This window comes from Somniosus microcephalus, chromosome 4 (genome assembly GCF_052327205.1).
Source record: "Somniosus microcephalus isolate GS21.2 chromosome 4, FLI_Smic_1.0, whole genome shotgun sequence".
NCBI classification, from domain to species: domain Eukaryota; kingdom Metazoa; phylum Chordata; class Chondrichthyes; order Squaliformes; family Somniosidae; genus Somniosus; species Somniosus microcephalus.
Window position 1 is genome coordinate 48,598,679 of NC_140990.1, and position 23,619 is coordinate 48,622,297.

The following is a 23,619-nucleotide window of genomic DNA, read 5'->3' on the forward strand; positions in this document are numbered from 1 at the left end:
ACTAACCCCAATCCTAACCAATAACCACTAGCCCCAACCAGTAACCCCAATCCTAACCAATAACCACGAGCCCCAACCACTAACCCCAATCCTAACCAATAACCACTAACCCCAATCCTAACCAATAACCATTAGCCCCAACCTATAACTCCAATCCTAACCAATAACCACTAACCTCAATCCTAACCAATAACCATTAGCCCCAACCCATAACTCCAATCCTAACCAATAACCACTAGCCCCAACCACTAACCCCAATCCTAACCAATAACCACTAGCCCCAACCACTAACCCCAATCCTAACCAATAACCACGAGCCCCAACCAGTAACCCCAATCCTAACCAATAACCACGAGCCCCAACCACAAACCCCAATCCTAACCAATAACCACTGGCCCCAACCACTAACCCCAATCCTAACCAATAACCATTAGCCCCAACCACTAACCCCAATCCTAACCAATAACCACTAGCCCCAACCACTAACCCCAATCCTAACCAGTAACCACTAGCCCCAACCACTAACCCCAATCCTAACCAATAACCACTAGCCCCAACCACTAACCCCAATCCTAACCAATAACCACAAGCCCCAACCACTAACCCCAATCCTAACCAATAACCACTAGCCCCAACCACTAACCCCAATCCTAACCAATAACCACTAGCCCCAACCACTAACCCCAATCCTAACCAATAACCACTAGCCCCAACCACTAACCCCAATCCTACACCTTAACCCCAGCCCCTGACCAAGGATTATTGACAGGGATCAATGGAAGAGCTAAAGAGCTGATAAAGGAAGTATTTGAAACAATTATCTCGATTAAAGAAATAGTGCAAGGTATGTTAGTAACAAGAGATTAAATCAAAGAGACCATCAAAATCAGCAATGACAATTACAAAGATCAGAACATTTCTAAGGCTGTCACATGCAGTATGTGTGGAGTTTTTTTTAAATCGGATCCAAGAGATGTTAAATGATACAGAAAATAACAGATTTCAAATCTTATGCAAGGTAGTTCTGCAAAGGGGCGGTTCAAAGTAATTTCAGATGAGTGTAAAGTGAGACACTACAGTTCAGTCTATGACACCCACAAGCCGTGTACACAAATGGAACAAGCTTGGGGTTTGATGTGGTAGAAGGTGAACTAGATGAGAACTGAAATAATCCAGAGTAAGAAAAGGCCCAAAAATGGAACAGTCAGTAACAGAACATCAATTAGACTCCTCTTATCATGGAGAAATCAAATATTAGACACACTGTGTGTTTGAAACAAAGCTGATTTATTTAATATTTGTCCAGAATATTAATCTCAAGCCCAGTTATTCTAGTTATTAACATCAGCAGAAACAAAGCCCAATTGCCAGAGTGAACATGGTTCAATCCTGGATGTGATTAACAGCAGAATCCAACCTCTGCAATCACTAGTGAACTTGCTGGTGTCTCAGCAGAGTGCATGACTGAGTGAATCCCTTCCCACACATGGAGCAGGTGAATGGTTTCTCCCCAGTGTGAACTTGCTGGTGATTAAGCAAGTTAGACTTCCAAGTGAAAACCTTCCCACAATAAGAGCAGGTGAAAGATCGCTCCTCAGTGTGAACTCGCTGGTGTCTCAGCAGAGTGCATGACTGAGCGAATCCCTTCCTACACACGGAGCAGGTGAATGGTCTCTCCCCAGTGTGAGTGCGTTGGTGGGTCAGCAGGTTGCTTGTGTTTTTAAAGCTCTTCTCACAGCTCCTTCAACAGCACCTTCCAAACCCGCGACCTCTACCACTTAGAAGGACAAGGGCAGCAGACGCATGGGAACATCACCACCTGCAAGTTCCCCTCCAAGCCACACACCACCCTGACTTGGACCTGTATCACCATTCCTTCACTGTCGCTGGGCCAAAATCCTGGAACTCCCTTCCTAACAGCATTGTGGGTGTACGTACACCATATGGACTGCAGCGGTTCAAGAAGGCGGCTCACCGCCATCTTCTCAAGGGCAATTAGGGATGGGCACTAAATGCAGGCCGAGCCAGCCAGCGACGCCCACATCCCATCAATGAATAAAAAATAAAAAAAACATCTAAATGGTCTCTTAACAGTGTGAACAAGTTGGTGAGTCAGAAGATGGGATGACTGAGTGAATCCCTTCCCACACACAGAGCAGATGAACGCCCTCTCCCCAGTGTGAACTCGCTGGTGTCTATGGAGGCTGGATGACTGAGTGAATCCCTTCCCACATTCAATACACGTGAACGGCCTCTCCCCAGTGTGAACTCGCTGGTGTATCTGGAGCTTGGATAACTCTGCGAATCCCTTCTCACACACGGAGCAGGTGAATGGCCTCTCCCCGGTGTGAGTGCGCCGATGAGTTGGTACGATGCCAGACGCAAGGAAAATAGCGTTACTGCTCACGGTTGCAGGCCCACAGGTGATAGAGGTATTTAATACGTTTGTATTTGATCAAGAGGAGGACAGAGTAAAAATGGACGATGTGCTAAAGAAGTTTGATACACATTGTTCTCCCAAAAAGAACGAGACCTATGAGAGGTACGTGTTCCGTTCACGGACACAGCAGCAAAATGAGACTTTTGATAGCTTTGTGACCGATCTGAAACTGAAAGCACAGACATGTAATTTCTCTGAACTGAAATCATCCATGATTCATGACCAGATTGTGTTTGGTATTCATAATAAAAAAGTCAGGGAACATTTGTTGAGAGAAACTGAACTAACATTGGAGAATGCTGTGAAAATATGCCATGCCAGTGAGCTAGCTCAGAAGCACGTGAAGACTTTCAGTGAAATTAATAATGATGCGACTGTAATGAGTGACTGTGCTGCTGTCGGTGCTGTGTCCTACAAAGAGAAGAAACATGGGCAGAACAGAAATGCAAAGCAATCGGAGGATGGAATTTTTAATTGTAAACACTGTGGTTACCAGCACCAGTCAAGACAATGCCCAGCGTTTGGCAAAATGTGCACAAAATGTAATGGAAAGAATCACTTTGCCAAACAATGCTTTTCAAAAGTAAAAACAAAGAAAGGGCAACAAGTCAATGTGATTGAGGACACTGATTTAAGTGAGACATTTTTTGTAGGAATGGTGTCATGTGACAATATAGAAAAGGATACAGAAAATGTGCAGCCCTCAGGAATGGACAATGCTGAACATAAAGTTAATGCAGTAAAAGAGGACAAATGGATAATGCCACTGCAGGTAAATGGAGCATTAGTTACATTGAAACTAGACACTGGGGCAAAAGTAATCTTAATCAGTATGAGTGACATTAAAAATATGAAAAAGCCCAAAATACAGAAAAAGTCAGTACCACTGAAGAACTATAATGGACAGAAAATAGATAGCTTAGGTGTATGCAGACTTAACGTGACAGTCAAAGACAAAGTGCATCATCTCATGTTTTCTGTTGTGGCTGAAGGACTTGATTCACTACTAGGTGACAAAGCTTGTGAGGACTTAGAACTGGTCAAGCGAGTCTACCGTATAAACTGTGCCATAAGCAAACCAGATGACTCAGTGGATTCTGTAGTGAGTAATTTCCAGGATGTGTTCAAAGGATTTGGAGTTCTACCATTCACATACAAGGTCCAGCTAAAGGAGGATACTCAGCCAGTGGTACATGCTCCACAGAGAGTTCCAGCACCCCTGCGTGACCGGCTCAAGAAAGAACTGGACGGAATGACCACACTAGGAGTCATCAGGAAAGTTGAAGAGCCAACAATCTGGGTTAACTCCATGGTATGTGTAAAGAAAAAGAACAAAGATCTAAGAGTATGCATGGATCCAAAGGACTTAAATGCAAACATAAAACGTGAACACTACCAGATTCCCAAGCGAGAAGAAATCACCAGTGAAATGTCAGGTGCCAGATACTTCACAAAGCTCGATGCCTCACAAGGATTTTGGCAACTAAAACTGGATGAAGAGAGCACCAAATACTGTACCTTCAACACACCATTTGGCAGGTATTGTTTCCTCAGAATGCCTTTCGGGATAATATCTGCATCTGAAATCTTTCATAAAGCGATGGAATACATAATTGAAGGTCTGGAAGGAGTTCGGGTCTATGTTGATGACATCATCATCTGGGGCTCCACACTGAAAGAACACAATGAGAGACTGACTAAAGTGCTACAGAGCATACGCCGGAATGGACTGAAGCTCAACAAAGCCAAGTGTCAGTTTGGCATCCAGGAAGTCACTTTCCTCGGAGATAATCTATCTGGTAAAGGAATAGAGCCAGATATGGAAAAAGTAAATGCCATACTCAACATGCCCCGACCCAATGACAAAAAAGGAGTGCTACGCATCATGGGGATGATAAACTTCATTGGAAAGTTCATTCCTAACTTGTCAGCCAAGACAGCCTGTCTGCGAGACCTGCTACATAAAGCAAATGAGTTCGCATGGACAGAAAGACATGAACAAGAGTGGATGAACCTCAAAACAGTGCTGACAACCACACCTGTACTCACCTTCTTTGATGCAACAAAGAGAATCAAAGTGTCACCGGATGCATCAAAAGATGGCCTAGGCACGGTCTTGCTACAAGCAGAGGGTGAAGATTGGAAGCCTGTTGCCTATGCCTCCAGGTCTATCACTGATTCTGAGTGTCGATACTCCCAGATTGAAAAGGAATGTCTGGGCTTGGTAGTTGGACTAGAAAAGTTCCATGGCTACATATATGGACTTCCCACCTTCACAGTTGAGACAGACCACTGGTTGCCATCATAAAAAAAATCCTAAATGAGATGTCTCCAAGGATTCAACGACTCACGATGAAGCTGCAAAGATATGAATTTGAACTGATCTACACACCAGGCAAACACATAGTGTTAGCAGATGCACTATCCCGAGCACCCACAATGAGTCATGTGAGCTCTACTGAGGAAGACGTGGATGTTCATGTGAGTATGGTCACTGCTGCGCTGCCCGTGTCAGACACAAAATCAAAGCAAATAGCAGAAGAAACAGTAAAAGATACAGGCCTAGAAATTGGGTTTTGGCGCAGCGACGGCTTTAGCGCCGGAAGTTAGTGCCGGAGCTAAGTCGCGCTGGGCGGGCCAAAAATTCACTACTTCTGCGCCCAAACGGCTGCCGGCGCTGCTGAAAGCTGTTAGTGCCTGAAAACTGGCGCTATGCGCTGAATTTCGGCGCTATTCCGGCGCTGCGGCGCCCGCTGCGGTGCGGCAGGTTCGGGAAGTGCAGGCCTCCTCCTTCCCTTAAGGAGGAGCTGCCTGCACCCGGCCGCGGCCCGCGATAATCTTTTTAAAAATGAGCCCGGCACCTCGGACAAGTGCCGGGCTTGCTTCTGTTCCGGGGGAGGGTGGGGGAAGTCCGGGGAGGGAGCTGCGGCCAGGCGGGCGGCGGGAAAGCGGCCGGCCGCCGCGGGGCCTTTAATGCGCCGGCGCAACGTTCTGTAAGGCACCTCTGCCAGAACGTTGCTTGCGGCTGCCACGGGCGAGGCGGCCGCAACTCAATTTCCGAGTTCGGGCGGGTTACCATGGCAACCGGGACGCTGTGCACACCGATGACGTCATCGGTGCTGGCGCAGCGCTACCGGCCTAACGCCGATTTAGGGCCCCTGTCAATTTCAAAACTGGCCATAACTTCGCCGCTAGGCCCTCTAGCGCCTCAAAAGCGGCGCTAAGGCCAGTGAATTTCTAGGCCACAGTGTTACAAACAATAATAAAGAACATTCATCATGGTTGGCCAAAAGGTTCCTGTCCAAAGTACTTTCACATTAGGTCAGCATTGAGTGTCGCAAGTGGACTATTACTAAAACAGAACAGAATAGTCATTCCACAGGCTCTACATCGAGACATGCTCAAAAGGATTCATGAGGGACACCTCGGAATTGAAAAATGCAAAAGGAGAGCAAGAGACACTGTTTATTGGCCTAGAATAAATAAGGACATTGAGAACATGATAGGCGAATGTGAGACATGTCAGAAACACCAAAACAAACAAGCAAAGGAACCAATGATAGTAGCTGACTTACCAACAGCACCATGGCAAAAGGTTGGTATGGACCTTTTTCATTTGAATGGTAAAGACTATCTAATAGTGATTGACTACTATTCTAACTATCCTGAGATGGCGCTGCTCTCAAGCACATCAGCAAGCAGTGTCATAATGCATGTTAAATCCATCTTCACCAGACATGGAATCCCCAGGATTGCCATTAGCGACAATGGTCCGTTCTTCAACTGCAAGGAGCGGCAACAGTTTGCAGCACATTATGACTTTCAGTACATCACATCCAGTCCTCTGTATGCTCAGTCGAATGGTAAGGCAGAGAAAGGTGTTCAAGTTCTCAAACAGCTACTGAAGAAAGCAACAGAAAGCAAGTCTGATCCTTATCTCGCCCTGCTGAGCTACCGAGCCTCCCCTTTAGACTGTGGTTCTTCACCTGCTGAACTCCTAATGGGTCACAAGTTGCGCACCACACTACCCTGCTGTGCAAAAGAAAAGCAGAGTAAGGAACTGAGACAGAGACTTCAACTGTTAAAGCTGAAACAGAAATCACACTATGACAAGTCATCCAAAACTCTGAAACCATTGACAAGGGATGATGTTGTCAGGATTGAGGATCCAAATGCATGGAACAGGAAAGCTACAGTTCTTGAGGAAGTAGGACCAAGGTTAGAACTGAGGAAGGACAGATTCTCAGGAGGAACCACCGTTCCCTACTGAAAACACAAGAAACTATCCAAGAGCAAATCGATGACAATGCCGAAACTGAATCTTGTCACTCAACACCAGAACAATCTAACACAAACACACATACAGGCTCTCATGCAAACACATCAGACTTACCTGTGCTAAGAAAAGAATGAAAAGCTTAGAGTTCATAAAGTAAAGCTTTGAAAATGTGTTGACTGTTGTGAAGATGTTTGTCATTATGTAAAAAAAAAACAAGTTCATTCGAAGGTTTATAGAGCACTAACAAAAGTGTTACTGATATCATCTTTATCATTTTTCTTGAAAGTTGATTGATATTGATTTTGTTTAGCCTCAAAGAAAGGGGGATGTAATGATCAGTAACATGTCATTCTAGAATGATACACTAGGTGGAGCTGTATGTTTAGTAGGGGCTACCCACAATGCAGTAGTCAAGATGGATGCTGTACACTAGTCCACATGGCTGAATAAATGACTAGCTCAAGCTAGCTGTTCATAATGAAAACGTCTACTTATTTATGAACATAATAACACTTGTGTCTCTCCAGGTTGGACGATCGGTTGAAGCCTCGTCCACACACAGAACACGTATATGGTTTCTCCCTGCTGTGAATGGTGCAATGTTTTTTCAGGTTGTGTAACTGGTTAAAGCTTTTTCCACAGTCAGTGCTCTGGAACACTCTCACTTGGGTGTGTGTGTCTCGGTGCTTTTCCGGTCACACTGATGTTTGAAATCTTTTCCCACAGACAGAACAGACAAACATTCCTCCTTCCACATTCAAAGGCCGATGATATTCAGGTCCTGATGAATGGAGTGACTGTCAGATCTTGACGTGATGTTTGGTTTGAGTTTCCCATCTGCAAATCCTCCCCTTCTAATACCCTGTAAAAGGAGTTTACAAAAGCCATCACTGTAAGTACAGGATAGAAATTCAGAACAGACAATTCTAGTTTCTATGGAACATTCTTTCCTCTCTTGCTACCCCAAAGCTTTAAATCCCCGTCCCACACACTCTCCCTCCTCCCTGTGCTGAAATCCAAACTCATCGCACCATCTCCAACATTTCTTTCCTCCACTCCCAGTTTTCCCCCTCCCTCTACTCTGGTTGGGTTCAGTTCTCCACCCGATGTGTGCAGAGTGAGAATAAAATCAATGATTGTCTCTCCTGGTCACTGGGACCCTGAAGCCCCGCCCACTCTCTATTCCTGTAGCAAGATGGCCGCACAAGCGCCGTGCTGCAGGTGGAACCAATCCGTCTTTGCTCCACCAAGATGGCGGCGCGTAAATGATAAACGGTTTTGATCGAGCAAGTAGGGAGAAACTGTTCACTCTGGCAAGTGGGTCGGTAACTGATCTACCTATCAATTCATCCAATGAAAGGCGACGAGTTAAGAAAGTAACTATAGGTTTTTATTGGCTAAATAACAGAGCCCACCCTCGTGGGTGATCGGATCCAACAAGGAGGAATACCAGCCAGTCGACCACCTTTATACCTGGGCAGGTAGGTGGAGCCATGGGCGGAGTCAGCAGTGTTCAGCCCAGGTATAACAGCGTGACAAGAGGCGACCTCCTATAGTGATACAACAATGTGAACAGTGATAACGATATAACAGTGATAACTATAGTGTAACGATAGTGAACGACAAAAGTGGTTTACCACAGTAACCAAAGGTCACAGATTTAAAATAGTTGCTAAAAGAACTAGAGGGAAATGAGGAGAATTGTTTTCACACAGAGGGTTGTTAAGATCTGGAACGCACCATCTGAAAGGATGCTGGAATCAGGTTCCACAGGAACTTTCAAACGGTAATTGGACGTGTACTTGAAGAGGACTAGTTTGCAGAGTTATGGGGATAAAGCTAGGGTTTGGGACTAAATTGGACAGCTCTTTCAAAGAGCCGGCACAGACACGATGGACCAAATCACCTCCTTCTGTGCTGTTAGATTCTATGATCAGTGTGAAGACGCTGGTGTCTCTTAAGGTTCTTCGAGCTTTTAAAGCGCTTCCCACAGTCAGAACATTTAAAGGGTCTCTCGTCAGTGTGAACAAGCTGGTGTGACAGGAGGGTGGATGACCAAGCGAATCCCTTCCCACACATGGAGCAGGTGAACGGTCTCTCACCAGTGTGGAGGAGCTGGTGTTTCTTCAGCTCCCCGGAGCTTTTAAAGATCGTTCCACAGTCAGAACATTTAAAGGGTCTCTCGTCAGTGTGAACTTGCTGATGTGCGAGCAGGTTGGATGACTGAGTGAATCCCTTCCCACACACAGAGCAGGTGAATGGTCTCTCCCCAGTGTGTAGGTTTTGGTGTCTCTTCAGCTCCCCGGAGCTTTTAAAGCTCTTTCCACAGTCAGAACATTAAAAGGGGTTCTCTCCAGTGTGAACAAGCTGATGTGCCAGCAGGTGGGATGATTCAGTGAATCCCTTCCCACACACAAAGCAGATGAACGGCCTCTCCCCAGTGTGAACTCGCTAATGTCTCTTCAGCTCCCCGGAGCTTTTAAAGCTCTTCCCACAGTCAGAACATTTAAAGGGTCTCTCATCAGTGTGAGCTCGCTGCTGATGCTTCAGATACTGGGGGCTTTTAAAGCTCTTCCCACAGTCAGAACACTGAAATGGTCTCTCATCAGTATGAACTCGCTGGTGTCCCTTCAGATCCCCAGAGCTTTTAAAGCTCTTCCCACACTCAGAACACTGAAATGGTCTCTCATCAGTGTGAACAAGCTGGTGTCCCTTCAGTTGCCTGGTGCTTTTAAAGCTCTTCCCACATTTTGGACACTGAAATGGTCTTTCCCCAGTGTGAACAAGCTGGTGTTGCTTCAGATCCTGGGGGCTTTTAAAGCTCTTCCCACAGTCAGAACATTGAAATGCTCTCTCATCAGTGTGAACAAGCTGGTGTCGCTTCAGTTCCCCGGAGCTTTTAAAGCTCTTCCCACAGTCAGAACACTGAAATGGTCACTCATCAGTGTGAGCAAGCTGGTGTTCCTTCAGTTCCCCGGGGCTTTTAAAGCTCTTCCCACAGTCAGAACACTGAAATGGTCTCTCATCAGTGTGAGCTTGCTGGTGTCGCTTCAGATGCCCAGGGCTTTTAAAGCTCTTCCCACAGTCAGAACACTGATATGGTCTCTCATCAGTATGAACTCGCTGGTGTCCCTTCAGTTCCCTGGTGCTTTTAAAGCTCTTCCCACAGTTAGGACACTGAAATGGTCTCTCATCAGTGTGAACAAGCTGGTGTCGCTTCAGATCCTGGGGGCTTTTAAAGCTCTTCCCACAGTCAGAACATTGAAATGCTCTCGCATCAGTGTGAACAAACTGGTGTCGCTTCAGTTCCCCGGATTTTTTAAAGCTCTTCCCACAGTCAGGACACTGAAATGATCTCTCATCAGTGTGAACAAGCTGGTGTCCCTTCAGTTCCCCGGGGCTTTTAAAGCTCTTCCCACAGTTAGGACACTGAAATGGTCTCTCGTCAGTGTGAGCTCGCTGGTGTTCCTTCAGATCCCTGGCGCTTTTAAAGCTGTTCCCACAGTCAGAACATTGAAATGCTCTCTCATCAGTGTGAACAAGCTGGTGTTGCTTCAGTTTCCTGGGGCTTTTAAAGCTCTTCCCACAGTCAGAACACTGAAATGGTCTCTCATCAGTGTGAGCTCGCTGGTGTTCCTTCAGATACTGGGGGCTTTTAAAGCTTTTCCTGCAGTCAGGACACTGAAAAGGTCTCTCCTCAGTGTGAACTCGCTGGTGTTGCTTCAGGTCCCTGGGGCTTTTAAAGTTCTTCCCACAGTCAGAACACTGAAATGGTCTCTCCTCAGAGTGAACAAGCTGGTGTCCCTTCAGCTCCCCGGGGCTTTTAAAGCTCTTCCCACAGTCAGAACACTGAAATGGTCTCTCCTCAGTGTGAACTCGCTGGTGTTGCTTCAGATCCCTGGGGCTCTTAAAGTTCTTCCCACAGTCAGAACACTGAAATGGTCTCTCCCCAGTGTGAACTCGCTGGTGTGTTTGCAGGTGGGATGAACAAACAAATCCCTTTCCACACATGGAGCAGGTGAACGGACTGTCCCTGGTGCGACTGCACTGTTGAACTTCTGTTGCAGATGGGGAACTGAATCCCTTCCCGCCGTCCCCACCTTTACCCGGTTTCTCCCCGGTGTGACGGTGCACGTGTCTCGCCAGGTCAGGCGATCGGCTGAATCCGTGTCCACACACTGAACACGTGTGCGGTTTGTCATCGCTGCGATCGCTGCTTTCTCCTTCCATGTGCAAAGGCCGATGATATTCAGGTCCTGATGAATCGAGCGACTGTCAGATCTTGACGTGATGTTTGGTCTGAGCTTCCCACCTGTAACTGTTCACTTCTATAACCCTGTAAATTGAGATCAGAAAAAGATCAGAGACAAACTGTTGTTTAACATTCCCCTTTCCGACCCTAGGGGCAGTGAAGCTGATTTTCAGGCCCCAGCTGCTGCACAGGTTGGTTGAAAGGATCAGCAGTAATGGCGGCTGCAATACCCACAAGCCCCTGCACTCCAGAAAACGCTCTGTTGACTCTGAGTCCCGCGCATGTGCTCATGGCCCCTGTGCTCTCCCTCCTGCTCCACAATCGCCTGTCCCGATCGGTCCGCAACGTGCATGCTCAGCGCACAAAACCCCGCGGTTGGAACATCGGGTGCACATGACTAGCTGCAACATCTGGTACGCGTGCTCGGCTCAGGTGGGGGCGAGTTGGTGTTTCGCCTCAGCTGTCAGGGAGGTGCGCATGCACAGGATGACCCAACATTCTTCCTGTCAGCAATTGCTCCCTCGTTTCTTTAATAAAAACAGAAAATGTTGGAAATACTCAGCAGGTCAGGCAGCATCTGTGGAGAGAGAAACAGAGTTAACGTTTCAGGTCGATGACCTTTTGTCAGAACTGCTTGTTCTTTAGTGTCAGCCAGTGGGTAGCACTCTCGCCTCTGAGTCAGAAAGTTGTGGGTTCAAGTCCCAGCCCAGAGACTTGAGCACAAAAATCTAGGCTGGCACTCCAGTGCAGTGCTGAGGGAGTGCGGCACTGTTGGAGGTGCCAACTTTTTGAATGAGACATTAATCTGAGGCCCCGTCTGCTCTCTCATGTGGATGTAAAAGATCCCATGACACTATTTCGAGAAAGACTTGCATTTATACAGTGCTTTCATGACCACCAGATGTCTTGAAGTGCTTTACAGCCAATGAAGTACTACAATGAAGTAGTCACTGTTGTAATGTGGGAAAGAGCAGGGCAGTTATCCACAGTCTCCGAGCCAATGTTTATCTCTCAATCAACATAAAAAGATAGATTATCTGGTCATTATCACATTGCTGTTTGTGGGAGCTTGCTGTGCACGAATTGACTGCTGCGTTTCCTACATTACAACAGTGACTACACTTCAAAACTACTTCATTGGCTGTAAAACACTTTGGGATGTCCGGTGGTGGTGGTGAAAGGTGCTAAAGAAATGCAAGTCTTTCTTTCTTCACTGGTCTCACCAGCGACCTCTTCTGGCTGTTGGTTGTTTGACAGTCAGGAGCCCACGACATTACAAGAGGATTTGAGTACAGGATGATGCATTATCAATTGCTACAAAAGACTGGAAGTTGAGAAAGTAACAAACAGGCTTTTATTACCAAAGAACAGAGCATGCCTCTTGTGGTTGCCTGGTATCCAAAAGGGCCGGGGGCTGCCGGGCAGCCACCTTTATACCCAGCCATGAGGGTGGAGCCAGGGGTGGAGTCAGCTGAGGCATGCACAGACAAGTACAACAATATGCAAGAGTGAACAACAGTACTAACAGTGAACAACAGTACTAACAGTGGTGAACAACAATACTAACAACAGTGGTTTACCACATTCACCCCTTGTTTAGAATTGAGTCCGGCGGGGTGAAGTGCACTAAACATTCGTGTACTGAAGTCTATCAGGAGGCCTTGTAAGCCGTCCTGAGCGTCGCAGCAGCGGCGGTGATGGTGCAGCATCCAACGTTGAACCTGGTGTCTCGTTCAGAGGAGGTGTAGCAGGTGGCGGACCCTGGGGCTGCTGCATGCCGTCTACAGGGGTCAGAGCGCGGGTAATGGGAGGTAGCGATGGTGGTCTCTCAGAGGCACCCGAAGGTGCGAGGTCTCGTGCGGGGACTGTGTCCTGGGGGTAGGCAGGAGTAGCGGTGGGTGGCGAAGAGGGTGTTTCAGGAGCACCCGCAGGTGCGAGGTCTCGAATGGAGACTGTATCCTCCCGCCCGTCCGGGTACACCACGTAAGCATACTGCGGGTTGGCGTGGAGGAGGCTCACCCTCTCGACCAGGGGGTCCGCCTTATGGGTCCTCACATGCTTCCGCAGTAGGACGGGTCCTGGAGAAGTCAGCCATGTTGGTAGCGAAATCCCCGACGTGGACTTCCTGGGGAAGGAGAACATTCTCTCGTGAGGAGTGGCATTGGTGGGTGTACAGAGCAGCGACCGAATGGAATGGAGCGCCGCAGGGAGGACCTCCTGCCAGCGGGAGGTCGGAAGGCCCTTAGATTTTAAGTTTAAAAGGACTGCCTTCCAGACTGTCGCATTCTCCCTTTCCACCTGGCCGTTACCCTGGGGGTTGTAGCTGGTGGTCCTGCTTGTAGCAATGCCTCTCGCGAGCAGGTACTGCCGAAGTTCGTCGCTCATAAAAGATGAGCCCCTGTCGCTATGGATATAGCTAGGGAAACCGAACAATGCGAAGAGGTCATTCAGACATTTAATGACCGTGGTACTGGTCATGTCCGAGCAAGGGATGGCAAGCGGGAAACGGGAGTACTCATCAATTATATTGAGGAAGTACACATTGCAGTCAGAGGAGGGGAGGGGCCCTTTAAAATCAATGCTCAGCCGCTCGAAGGGGCGCGTGGCTTTGATCAGGCTCGCTCTGTCTGGCCTATAAAAATGCGGCTTGCACTCGGCACAGATCTGGCAGTTCCTGGTCATGGTCCTGACCTCCTCGATGGAGTAGGGCAGGTTACGGGATTTGATAAAATGGAAGAACCTGGTGACCCCCGGGTGGCAGAGGTCATTGTGGAGGGTCTGTAATCTATCAACCTGCGCGTTGGCGCACGTACCACGTGTTAGGGCATCTGGGGGCTCATTGAGTTTCCCGGGCCGGTACAAGATATCGTAATTGTAGGTGGAGAGTTCGATTCTCCACCTTAATATCTTGTCATTCTTGATTTTGCCCCGCTGCTTATTATGAAACATAAAAGCTACTGAACGCTGGTCAGTGAGCAGGGTAAATCGTTTTCCGGCCAGGTAATGCCTCCAATGTCGCACCGCTTCCACAATGGCCTGGGCCTCCTTTTCGACAGAGTAGTGTCAAATCTTGGGGCCCTGGAGGATCCTTGAGAAAAAGGCCACGGGTCTCCCCGCCTGGTTAAGGGTTGCAGCTAGGGCAAAGTCGGATGCGTCGCTCTCCACTTGAAAAGGGAGGGACTCATCCACAGCGTGCATTGTGGCCTTCGCAATATCGCTTTTTATGAGAGTGAAGGCTGCACAGGCCTCTGCTGTCAGGGGGAAGGAGGCGGACTTGATGAGGGGTCGGGCTTTATCCGCATAGTTGGGCACCCACTGAGCATAGTAAGAGAAAAACCCCAGGCATCTCTTCAGTGCTTTCTGGCAGTGGGGGAGGGGGAGCTCCATAAGAGGGCGCATTCTATCGGGGTCTGGGCCGATGACTCCGTTCTCCACTACGCAGCCAAGAATAGCAAGGCGCTTAGTACGAAACATACATTTGTCTTTGTTGTATGTGAGATTCAGCCGCTGGGCCGTCCGGAGGAATTTCCCTAGATTAACGTCGTGGTCCTGCTGGTCATGGCCGCAGATGGTGACGTTGTCTAGATATGGGAAAGTGGCCTGGAGCGCGTTCTGGTCAACCATCCGGTCCATCTCCCGTTGGAAGACAGAAACTCCGTTGGTGACGCCGAAGGGAACTCTGAGAAAGTGATAGAGCCGACCGTCAGCTTCAAAAGCTGTGTACTGGCGGTCCTCAGCCCTGATGGGGAGCTGGTGGTATGCCGACTTCAGATCAATCGTCGAGAACACCTGGTATTGTGCTATCTGATTGACCATGTCAGATATGCGGGGGAGTGGGTATGCATCCAACTGGGTGTAGCGATTGATCGTCTGGCTGTAGTCAATAACTAGGCGCTGTTTTCCGCCAGTCTTCACCACCACCACTTGTGCTCGCCATGGGCTATTGCTGCTCTCGATAATCCCTTCCTTCAGGAGTCTCGCTACCTCGGATTTAATGAAACCCCTATCCCCGGCACTGTAACGCCTACTTTTGGTAGCGATGGGCTTACAGTCGCGGGTGAGGTTAGCGAACAAGGAGGGGGGGGAGACTTTAAGGGTGGAGAGGCTGCAAATGGCGCGCGGTGGGCGATTTAAAAACTGCTGGCTGCAGACCGTGAGAGGGGGGAGGGGTCCACCGTACGCTAAAGTGACACTCTTAAGGTGGCACTGAAAATCCAACCCCAGTAGGACGGCAGCGCAGAGATCGGGCAGGACCAGAAGTTTAAAATTTTTGTATTCAGTACCCCGCACTGAAAGAGTCACCATACAGTAGCCACCGATTTCCGCTGACTGGGCTTTGGAAGTCATAGAGATGCGATGACGCGTCGGCAGGACCGGGAGAGAGTAACTGCGCACCGTGTCGGGGTGTATAAAACTCTCCATGCTCCCGCTGTCAAAAAGGCAGGTAGTGGCGCGGCCGTTTACCGTAATGTCCATCATGGACCTGGACAGTTGATGCGGGAGAGATTGATCCAGCGTCATGGAAGCCAGCGTATGTTCAAGCGCGTCGATGCGGTCGTCCGATGAGGCGGTGGTGGAGTCCGGGTCCCCCGTAACCGAAGTCGGAGGCATCCAAGATGGCGGACAAAATGGCGGCGCCCACAGTCCCGATCCCCACGCGGCTGGGGGAGCCCAAGATGGCGGGCAAGATGGCTGCGCCCACGGTTCGCACGCAGCGCTGCTGGCGTTAGCGGTCTTCCCTTTGCAGGCGCTAACGTAGTGACCTTTCTTCCCGCAGCCGGAGCAGGTAGCATTCTTCGCGGGGCAGCGTGCTCTAGGGTGTTTAGCTTGGCCAAGTAACAAACAGGCTTTTATTACCAAAGAACAGAGCATGCCTCTTGTGGTTGCCTGGTATCCAAAAGGGCCGGGGGCTGCCGGGCAGCCACCTTTATACCCAGCCATGAGGGTGGAGCCAGGGGCGGAGTCAGCTGAGGCATGCACAGACAAGTACAACAATATGCAAGAGTGACCAACAGTACTAACAGTGAACAACAGGACTAACAACAGTGGTGAACAACAATACTAACAACAGTGGTTTACCACTCAGGACTAAAAAAGTCTTACTCCAATTATATAGGGCCTTGGTGAGACCACAGCTGGAGTATTGTGTACAATTTTGGTCTCCTTACCTAAGGAAGGATATACTTGCCACAGAGGGAGTGCAACAAAGGTTCAACGAGATCGATTCCTGGGATGGCGGGACTGTCAGGTCGTAGAGAGAAAACGGGGAATTATAGCTTGACATTGGTAGTGGGGAAAATGCTAGAGTCCATTATAAAAGATGTAATAGCAGAACACTTGGAAAACAGTGACAGGATCGGACAAAGTCAATATGGATTTACAAAAGGGAAATCATGCTTGACTAATCTACTGGAATTTTTTGAGGATGTAACTGGTAAAATCGATAAGGGAGAACCAGTGGATGTGGTGTATTTGGACTTTCAGAAGGCTTTCGATAAGGTCCCGCATAAGAGATTAGCATGTAAAGTTAAGGCACATGGGATTGGGGGCAAGGTACTGACTTGGTAGAGAACTGGTTGGCAGACAGGAAGCAAAGAGTTGGAATAAACGGGTCTTTTTCCGAGTGGCAGACAGTGACTAGTGGGATCGGTCCTAGGACCCCAGCTATTCACAATATATATAAATGATCTAGACGAGGGAACTAGATGTAATATCTCCAAGTTTGCAGACGACACAAAGCTGGGTGGGTGTGTGTGCTGTGAGGAGGATGCCGAGAAACTCCAGTATGATTTGGACAGGTTGGGTGATTGGGCAGATGCAGTATAATGTGGATAAATGCGAGGTTATCCTCTTTGGTGTCAAAGACAGGAAGGCAGATTATTATCTGAACGGCAATAGATTGGGAGAAGGGGAAGTGCAACGAGACCTTGGTGTCCTTGTGCACCAGTCGCTGAAGGTAAGCATGCAGGTGCAGCAGGCGGTTAAGAAGGCAAATGGTATGTTACATAAGAACATAAGAAATAGGAGCAGGAGTAGGCCAATCGGCCCCTCGAGCCTGCTCCGCCATTCAATAAGATCATGGCTGATCTGATCCTAACCGCCAATCCACTATCACAGTACCATCTCCTGAATCTAACAGAATTAGACACACGAAATAGGAGCAGGATCAGGCTGCACGGCCCCTGGGCCCGCTCCGCTACCCACAGGGCCTGCCCGCTCCCCGTAACCCTTAATTCCCTTTACTTCTAGGAAACTGTCTATTCCTGTTTTAAATTTATGTAATGATGTAGCTTCTACAACTTTTTGGGGCAGCATATTCCATGGACCTACCACCCTCTGAGTGAAGTAGTTCCTCCTCATCTCAGTTTTGAAAGAGCAGCCCCTTATTCTAAGACTATGCCCCCTAGTTCTAGTTTCACCCATCATTGGGAACATCCTCCCCGCATCCACCCGATCCAACCCCTTCACAATCTTATGTTTCAATAAGATCGCCTCTCATTCTTCTGAACTCCAATGAGTAGAGTCCCAATCTACTCAACCTCTCCTCATATGTCCATCCCCTCATCCCCGGGATTAACCGAGTGAACCTTCTTGTTGGCCTTCATAGCAAGAGGATTCGAATACAGGAGCAAGGATGTCTTGCTGCAGTTGTACAGGGCCTTGGTGAGACCACACCTGGAGTACTGTGTGCAGTTTTGGTTGCCTTATCTGAGGAAGGATGTTCTTGCCATGGAGGGAGTGCAGCGAAGATTCACCAGACTGATACCTGGGATGGCAGGAATGACGTATGAGGAGAGATTGGGTCGATTGGGCTTATACTCGCTGGAGTTTAGAAGAATGAGAGGGGATCTCATTGAAACTTATAAAATTCTATCAGGACTAGACAGACTAGATGCAGGAAGGATGTTCCCGATGGCGGGGGAGTCCAGAACCAGGGGTCACAGTCTAAGGATAAGGGGTAAGCCATTTAGGACAGAGATGAGGAGGAATTTCTTCACCCAGAGAGTGGTGAACCTGTGGAATTCTCTGCCACAGAGGGCGGTGGAGGCCAGTTCATTAAATATATTTAAAAAGGAGTTGGATATATTTCTTAAGGCTAAAGGGATCAAGGGATATGGGGAGAAGGCAGGGACAGGGTACTGAATTTGGATGATCAGCCATGATCTCATTAAATGGCGGAGCAGGCTTGAGGGGCCGAATGGCCTACTCCTGCTCCTATCTTCTATGTTCCTATGGTTATCCCTCAAGTAACATAATAAAATGATAGATTTGTGGCGGAGACCACAACGGGACAATAAACACAATTCACTTTGTATAGCAATGCTGCGGTATGTACATGCTGGGTTGGGTTATTGGTGCAGGGTCCCTTTAAGAGCATCGGGAACGTGATGACGTCGGTTGCGCGATGACGTCATAGCCCCTGCACGGGGCTGGGCTTTGCAGACCTCATGGAGATATGGTTAAAGTAAGACACGTTTTGTTTTTTCCTCATGAAAAGTCTCAGCCTGTTGTTTTCTGTCGATCCCAACATTGGTGACCCCGCTGCTCTTTTGGACGATTCCAAAGGATCCAGCATGTGGCTGTGAAAGACAACACGGTCGCCGACTGTCTCTCCCGAGCCGTCGCCAGCGCCGTGCACCTCGGCGTCGACTACACCCGCATGGCGGCCGACCAGGCCTCCGACCCGGACGTCCAGGCCTACAGGACGGCGGTCACGGGCCTTCAGCTCGCAGATGTCGCATTCGACGCTGCCGGCACCACACTCCTGTGCGACGTCTCCGTTGTGCAGCCACGTCCCGTCGTGCCCGAAGGGTGGAGACGGCAAGTGTTCAACGCCATCCATCAGCTTTCCCACCCGGGCAGGAAGCCGTCGCAGAAGCTGGTGGCGGCCAAGTTCGTCTGGCACGGGCTCAGGAAAGACGTGCGCGACTGGGCCAGCACCTGCGTGGTATGCCAACGCTCCAAAGTACATCGCCATACATAGATACATAGAGATAGGAACAGGAGTAGGCCATTCGGCCCTTCGAGCCTGCTCCGCCATTCAATGAGATCATGGCTGATCTTCGTCTGAGATCATAGCTGATCTTACCAGTTCAGTACCCCGTCCCCGCCTTTTCTCCGTAACCCTTAATCCCCTTAGCCTTCAGAAATATATCCAATTCTCTCTTGAAAATATTTATTGAATTAGCCTTCGCAGCCCTCTGTGGCAGGGAATTCCACAGGCTCACCACTCTTTGAGTGAAGAAATTCTTCCTCATCTCTGTTTTAAATGATTTGCCCGCTATTTTTAGACTGTGGCCCCTGGTTCTGTGCTCCCCTGCCATTGGAAACATTCTCTCTGAATTCAGCCTGTCCAGGCCTGCCATAATTTTATATGTTTCGATGAGATCCCCTCTCAATCTTCTAAACTCCAGTGAGTACAAGCCCAAACTATTTAATCTCTCTTCGTAGGTCATTCCTGCCATTCCAGGTATCAGCCTGGTGAATCGCCGTTGCACTCTTTCCATGGCAAGAACATCCTTCCGCAGATGGGGCGACCAAAACTGTACACAATACTCCAGATGCGGTCTCACCAGCACCTTGTACAGCTGTAGTAAGGTATCCCTATTCCTATACTCGAACCCCCTTGATATGAAGGCCAACATACCATTTGCCTTCTTAATCGCCTGTTGCACCTGCATGCTCTCCTTCAGTGACTGGTGCACAAGAACACCCAGGTCCCTCTGCACTTCCCCATCTCCCAATCTATTGCCATTTAGATAATAATCTACCCTCCTGTTTTTACCCCCAAAGTGGATAACCTCGCATTTATCCACATTATAGTGCATCTGCCACGTATCCGCCCATTCCCCCAACCTGTCCAAATCGCACTGTAGCCTCCTGACATCCTCATCAGAGCCCACCCCTCCTCCTAGTTTAGTGTCGTCAGCGAATTTGGAAATATTGCATCCAATTCCCTGATCCAGATCATTTATATATATTGTGAACAGCTGGGGTCCCAGGACAGATCCTTGCGGCACCCCGCTGGTCACTGCCTGCCACTCCGAAAACGAGCCGTTTATTCCAACTCTCTGTTTTCTATCCGCCAGCCAGTTCTCTATCCACGTTAATACTTTGCCCCCAATCCCATGAGCCTTAATTTTGCATGATAATCTTTTGTGTGGAACCTTATCGAAGGCTTTCTGGAAGTCAAGGTACACCACATCCACTGGCTCTCCCCCATCTATTTTACCAGTTACTTCCTCAAAAAATTCCAGCAGATTAGTCAAACACGATTTACCCTTTGTAAATCCATGTTGACTCTGTCCGATCCTTTCCCCATTTGTCAAGTGCTCCGCTATTTTATCCTTAATAATGGACTCTAGCATTCTGCCCACAACCGATGTAAGGCTTACTGGTCTATAATTCCCTGCTTTCTCTCTACCCCCCTTTTTAAATATTGGGGTAACATTAGCTACCCTCCAATCCACGGGTACTGTTCCCGAGTCAATGGAGTTCCGGAAGATGATCCTTAGAGCATCTGCTATCTCCAGGGCCACCTCCTTAAGTACCCTAGGATGTAGTTTATCAGGCCCCGGGGATTTGTCGGCTTGGCGCCTTTCGCAGTGCCCAAGAGGCGGTTTGACCACGTTAACATGGACCTGGTAGGGCCCCTGCCGCCCTCCCGCGGGTTCACCCACCTCCTCACAATGGTCGATGGAACCACCTGATGGCCGGAGGCCGTCCCGCTGTCTTCGACGATGGCCGCCGATGTAGCTCGGGCGTTCATCAGCACTTGGGTCGCCCGGTTCGGCGCCCCATCTGACATGTCCTCCGACCGGGGCCCCCAGTTCACGTCAGAGCTCTGGAACTCTGTCGCCCGAGGCCTCGGGTTGAAACTCCACCACACCACAGCTTACCACCCTCAGGCTAACGGGCTGTGCGAACGGTTTCATCACTCCCTGAAGGCCGCGCTCGGAGCCAGCCTCCAGGACGACGGCTGGATCAACAGGCTCCCGTGGGTCATCTTGGGACTCAGGCCCACTCCCAAGGAGGACCTCCAATCCTTGTCCGCCGAGCTCGTCTACGGACAGCCGCTGCGGGTTCCCGGGGATTTCATCCCCAACACAACAGAGCCTTGGTCCGCAGCCCGTCAGCGGTCCGACCTTCTGGACAACGCCAAGGTTTTCGCTCCGGTGCCCACGTCGCAGCACGGCCTCCCGCAGTCCCATGTGCCGCTTGACCTTCGTGCGGCGGAGTATGTTTTCGTCCGCCACGACGCCCACCAGGGCCCTCTGCAGCCACCCTACGATGGTCCATTCTGCGTCCTGGAAACCGGGGACAAGACCTTCGTCGTGGATGTCGGCGGTAAACCGGACTGCATTTCTGTTGACCGTCTTAAGCCGGCCCACCTGGATCTGGACCGGCCTGTTGAGTTGGCACAGCCCTTGAGACGGGGCCGACCTCCGGTTTCCACGCCCTCCGTCCACCACCGAGCACCCGAGGTCCCTCCGACGAACACCCCGGAATCGAGGAGCCGTTCCAACCGAGTGATCCGGCCCCCCCGACGACTGACATTGCCAGTACTTGTGAATTCTGGGGGGATGTATGTGGCGGAGACCACAAAGGGACAATAAACACAATTCACTTTGTATAGCAATGCTGTGGTATGTACATGCTGGGTTGGGTTATTGGTGCAGGGTCGCTTTAAGAGCGTCGGGAACGTCATGACGTCGGTTGCGTGATGACGTCATAGCCCCTGCACAGGGCTGGGATTAGCAGACCTCGTGGGGATGTGATTAAAGTAAGACACGTTTTGCTTTTGCCTAAAAAGTCTCAGCCTGTTGTTTTCTGTCGATCCCAACAAATTATCAGATTGCTGTTTGTTGGAGCTTGCTGTGTGCTAATTGGCTGCTACGTTTCCTACACTTCAAACAGTACTTCATTGGTTGGAAAGCGCTTTGGGGCGTCCGGTGGTGGTGAAAGGCTCTATAGAAATGTCAGTCTTTCTTTCTTCACTGGTCTCACCAGCGACCTCTTTTGGCTGATGGTTAATTGACAGCCGAAGGTCCGCGCATGCGCACGCGGGTCGGCGGTTTCGGCCGAGTCCGGCACAGCGACCCCTCCCGGTCCCCAAATGTAATAACTGCGCATGGCAGAGGATACCAACCCCCCTCCCCCACTCTGAGCTGCGCCTGCGCATTGGGGCCTTGTCCGACGGAATCGGCGCGGGGCATTCCGGGAAAGGCCTTGGTCGGTTCCAGAGTCGCGATCGGTGACGTAAAGTGAGTTTTCTCCGCTCCGATTGGGTGGAGAATCGCGCGGGGTGGGGGGGAGGGGTGGATCGGGAGAGAATAAAGCGAAATAGAAAAACCTGAGAGTCCGCGAGGCCCCGGACCGAGCGCAGGCAGTTGGACGGTTACGTGATCTCCTCGGGGTCACGTGACCCGGGCCCGCGGCCTGATTGACGGGAGCTTCCGACCAATAGGGAGCGAGCGGGGCGGGCCTGGAGGAGCGAGCCGGTGGCGGGTCCTCCAACCAATCGGGGAGCCCGAGGGGCGCGTCTAGCGCCGGCTGATTGTCTGATCCGGCAGCGAGTTTCTCCAGTCCCTTATAAGAACAGAAAATGCTGGAAAAACTCAGCAGGTCAGGCAACATTCGTGGAGAGAAATTTGAGTTGACGTTTCGGGTTGGACCCTTCTTCAAAACTGGAAAGAAAAGAAACTAGATCGGAGGCAGGGCTGCGATCGGACAAAAGAATAAAAGAAACAAAAGAAGTAAAAGAGATTAGAAGCTAGACGAGATAGTAATAGGCTGGGATTGGGTGTAAAGTGTACTGGCAGGGCAAAAGATAGCTGCCAGGTGTGAGAGAGAAACGAAAGGAAGGAGGGGGCGGGAAAGGAGTGGAACAATTACAAGAGAAAATGAAATGGGGGCCGAGCTTATGATCTGAAATTGTTGAACTCGATATTGAGTCCGGAAGGCTGCAGACTGCCTAATCGGAAGATGAGGTGCTGTTCCTCGAGTTTACGTTGAGCTTCCGTGGAACAATACAAGAGGCCAAGGACGGTGAGGTCCGAGTGGGAATGGAGCGGTGAATTAAAATGACAGGCGACCGGAAGCTCGGGGTCACCCTTACGGAGGTGTTCTGCAAAGCGGTCACCCAATCTGCGTTTGGTCTCCCCAATGTAGAGGAGACCGCATCGTGAGCAGCGAATACAGTATACTAGATTGCGAGAAGTACAAGTAAATCGCTGTTTCACCTGGAAGCGGTGTTTGGGGCCCTGGACAGTGGGAAGGGGGGAGGTATAGGGGCAGGTGTAACATCTCCTCCGCTTGCACGGGAAGGTGCCAGGCGAAGAGGAAGGGCTGTTTGGGGTGATAGAGGAGTGGACTAGGGTGTCTCGGAGGGAGCGGTCCCTGCAGAATGCTGAAAGGGGAGGGGAGGGGAAGATACGTTTGGTGGTGGGATCACTTTGGAGGTAGCGGAAATGCCGGAGGATGATCCGTTGAATGTGGAAGCTGGTGGGGTGAAAGGTGAGGACAAGGGGAACCCTATCGTGGTTCCGGGAGGGAGGGGCAGGGGTGAGGGCAGAAGTGCGGGAGATAGAACTGACACGGTCGAGGGCAGTGTCAACCACAGTAGAGGGGGATCCTCGGTTGCGGAAA

The 23,619-nt window shown here is 49.7% G+C and overlaps 1 protein-coding gene and 1 pseudogene across 1 annotated transcript; both read right to left on the reverse strand.

The window, feature by feature from the left end:
• Window positions 1-1,164: 1,164 nt before the first annotated feature.
• Window positions 1,165-9,653, reverse strand: LOC147118816 (uncharacterized; annotated as a pseudogene).
• On the reverse strand, window positions 9,649-22,399 carry LOC147118817 (uncharacterized). The gene is made up of 2 exons (XM_085984624.1): window positions 22,325-22,399; window positions 9,649-11,055 (listed from the first exon to the last, which is right to left on the reverse strand). Exon 2 carries the CDS (start codon window positions 10,947-10,949, stop codon window positions 9,654-9,656), a length of 1,296 nt encoding a protein of 431 aa, XP_085840750.1. The 5' UTR covers window positions 10,950-11,055; window positions 22,325-22,399; the 3' UTR covers window positions 9,649-9,653.
• Between the last annotated feature and the right edge of the window lie 1,220 nt (window positions 22,400-23,619).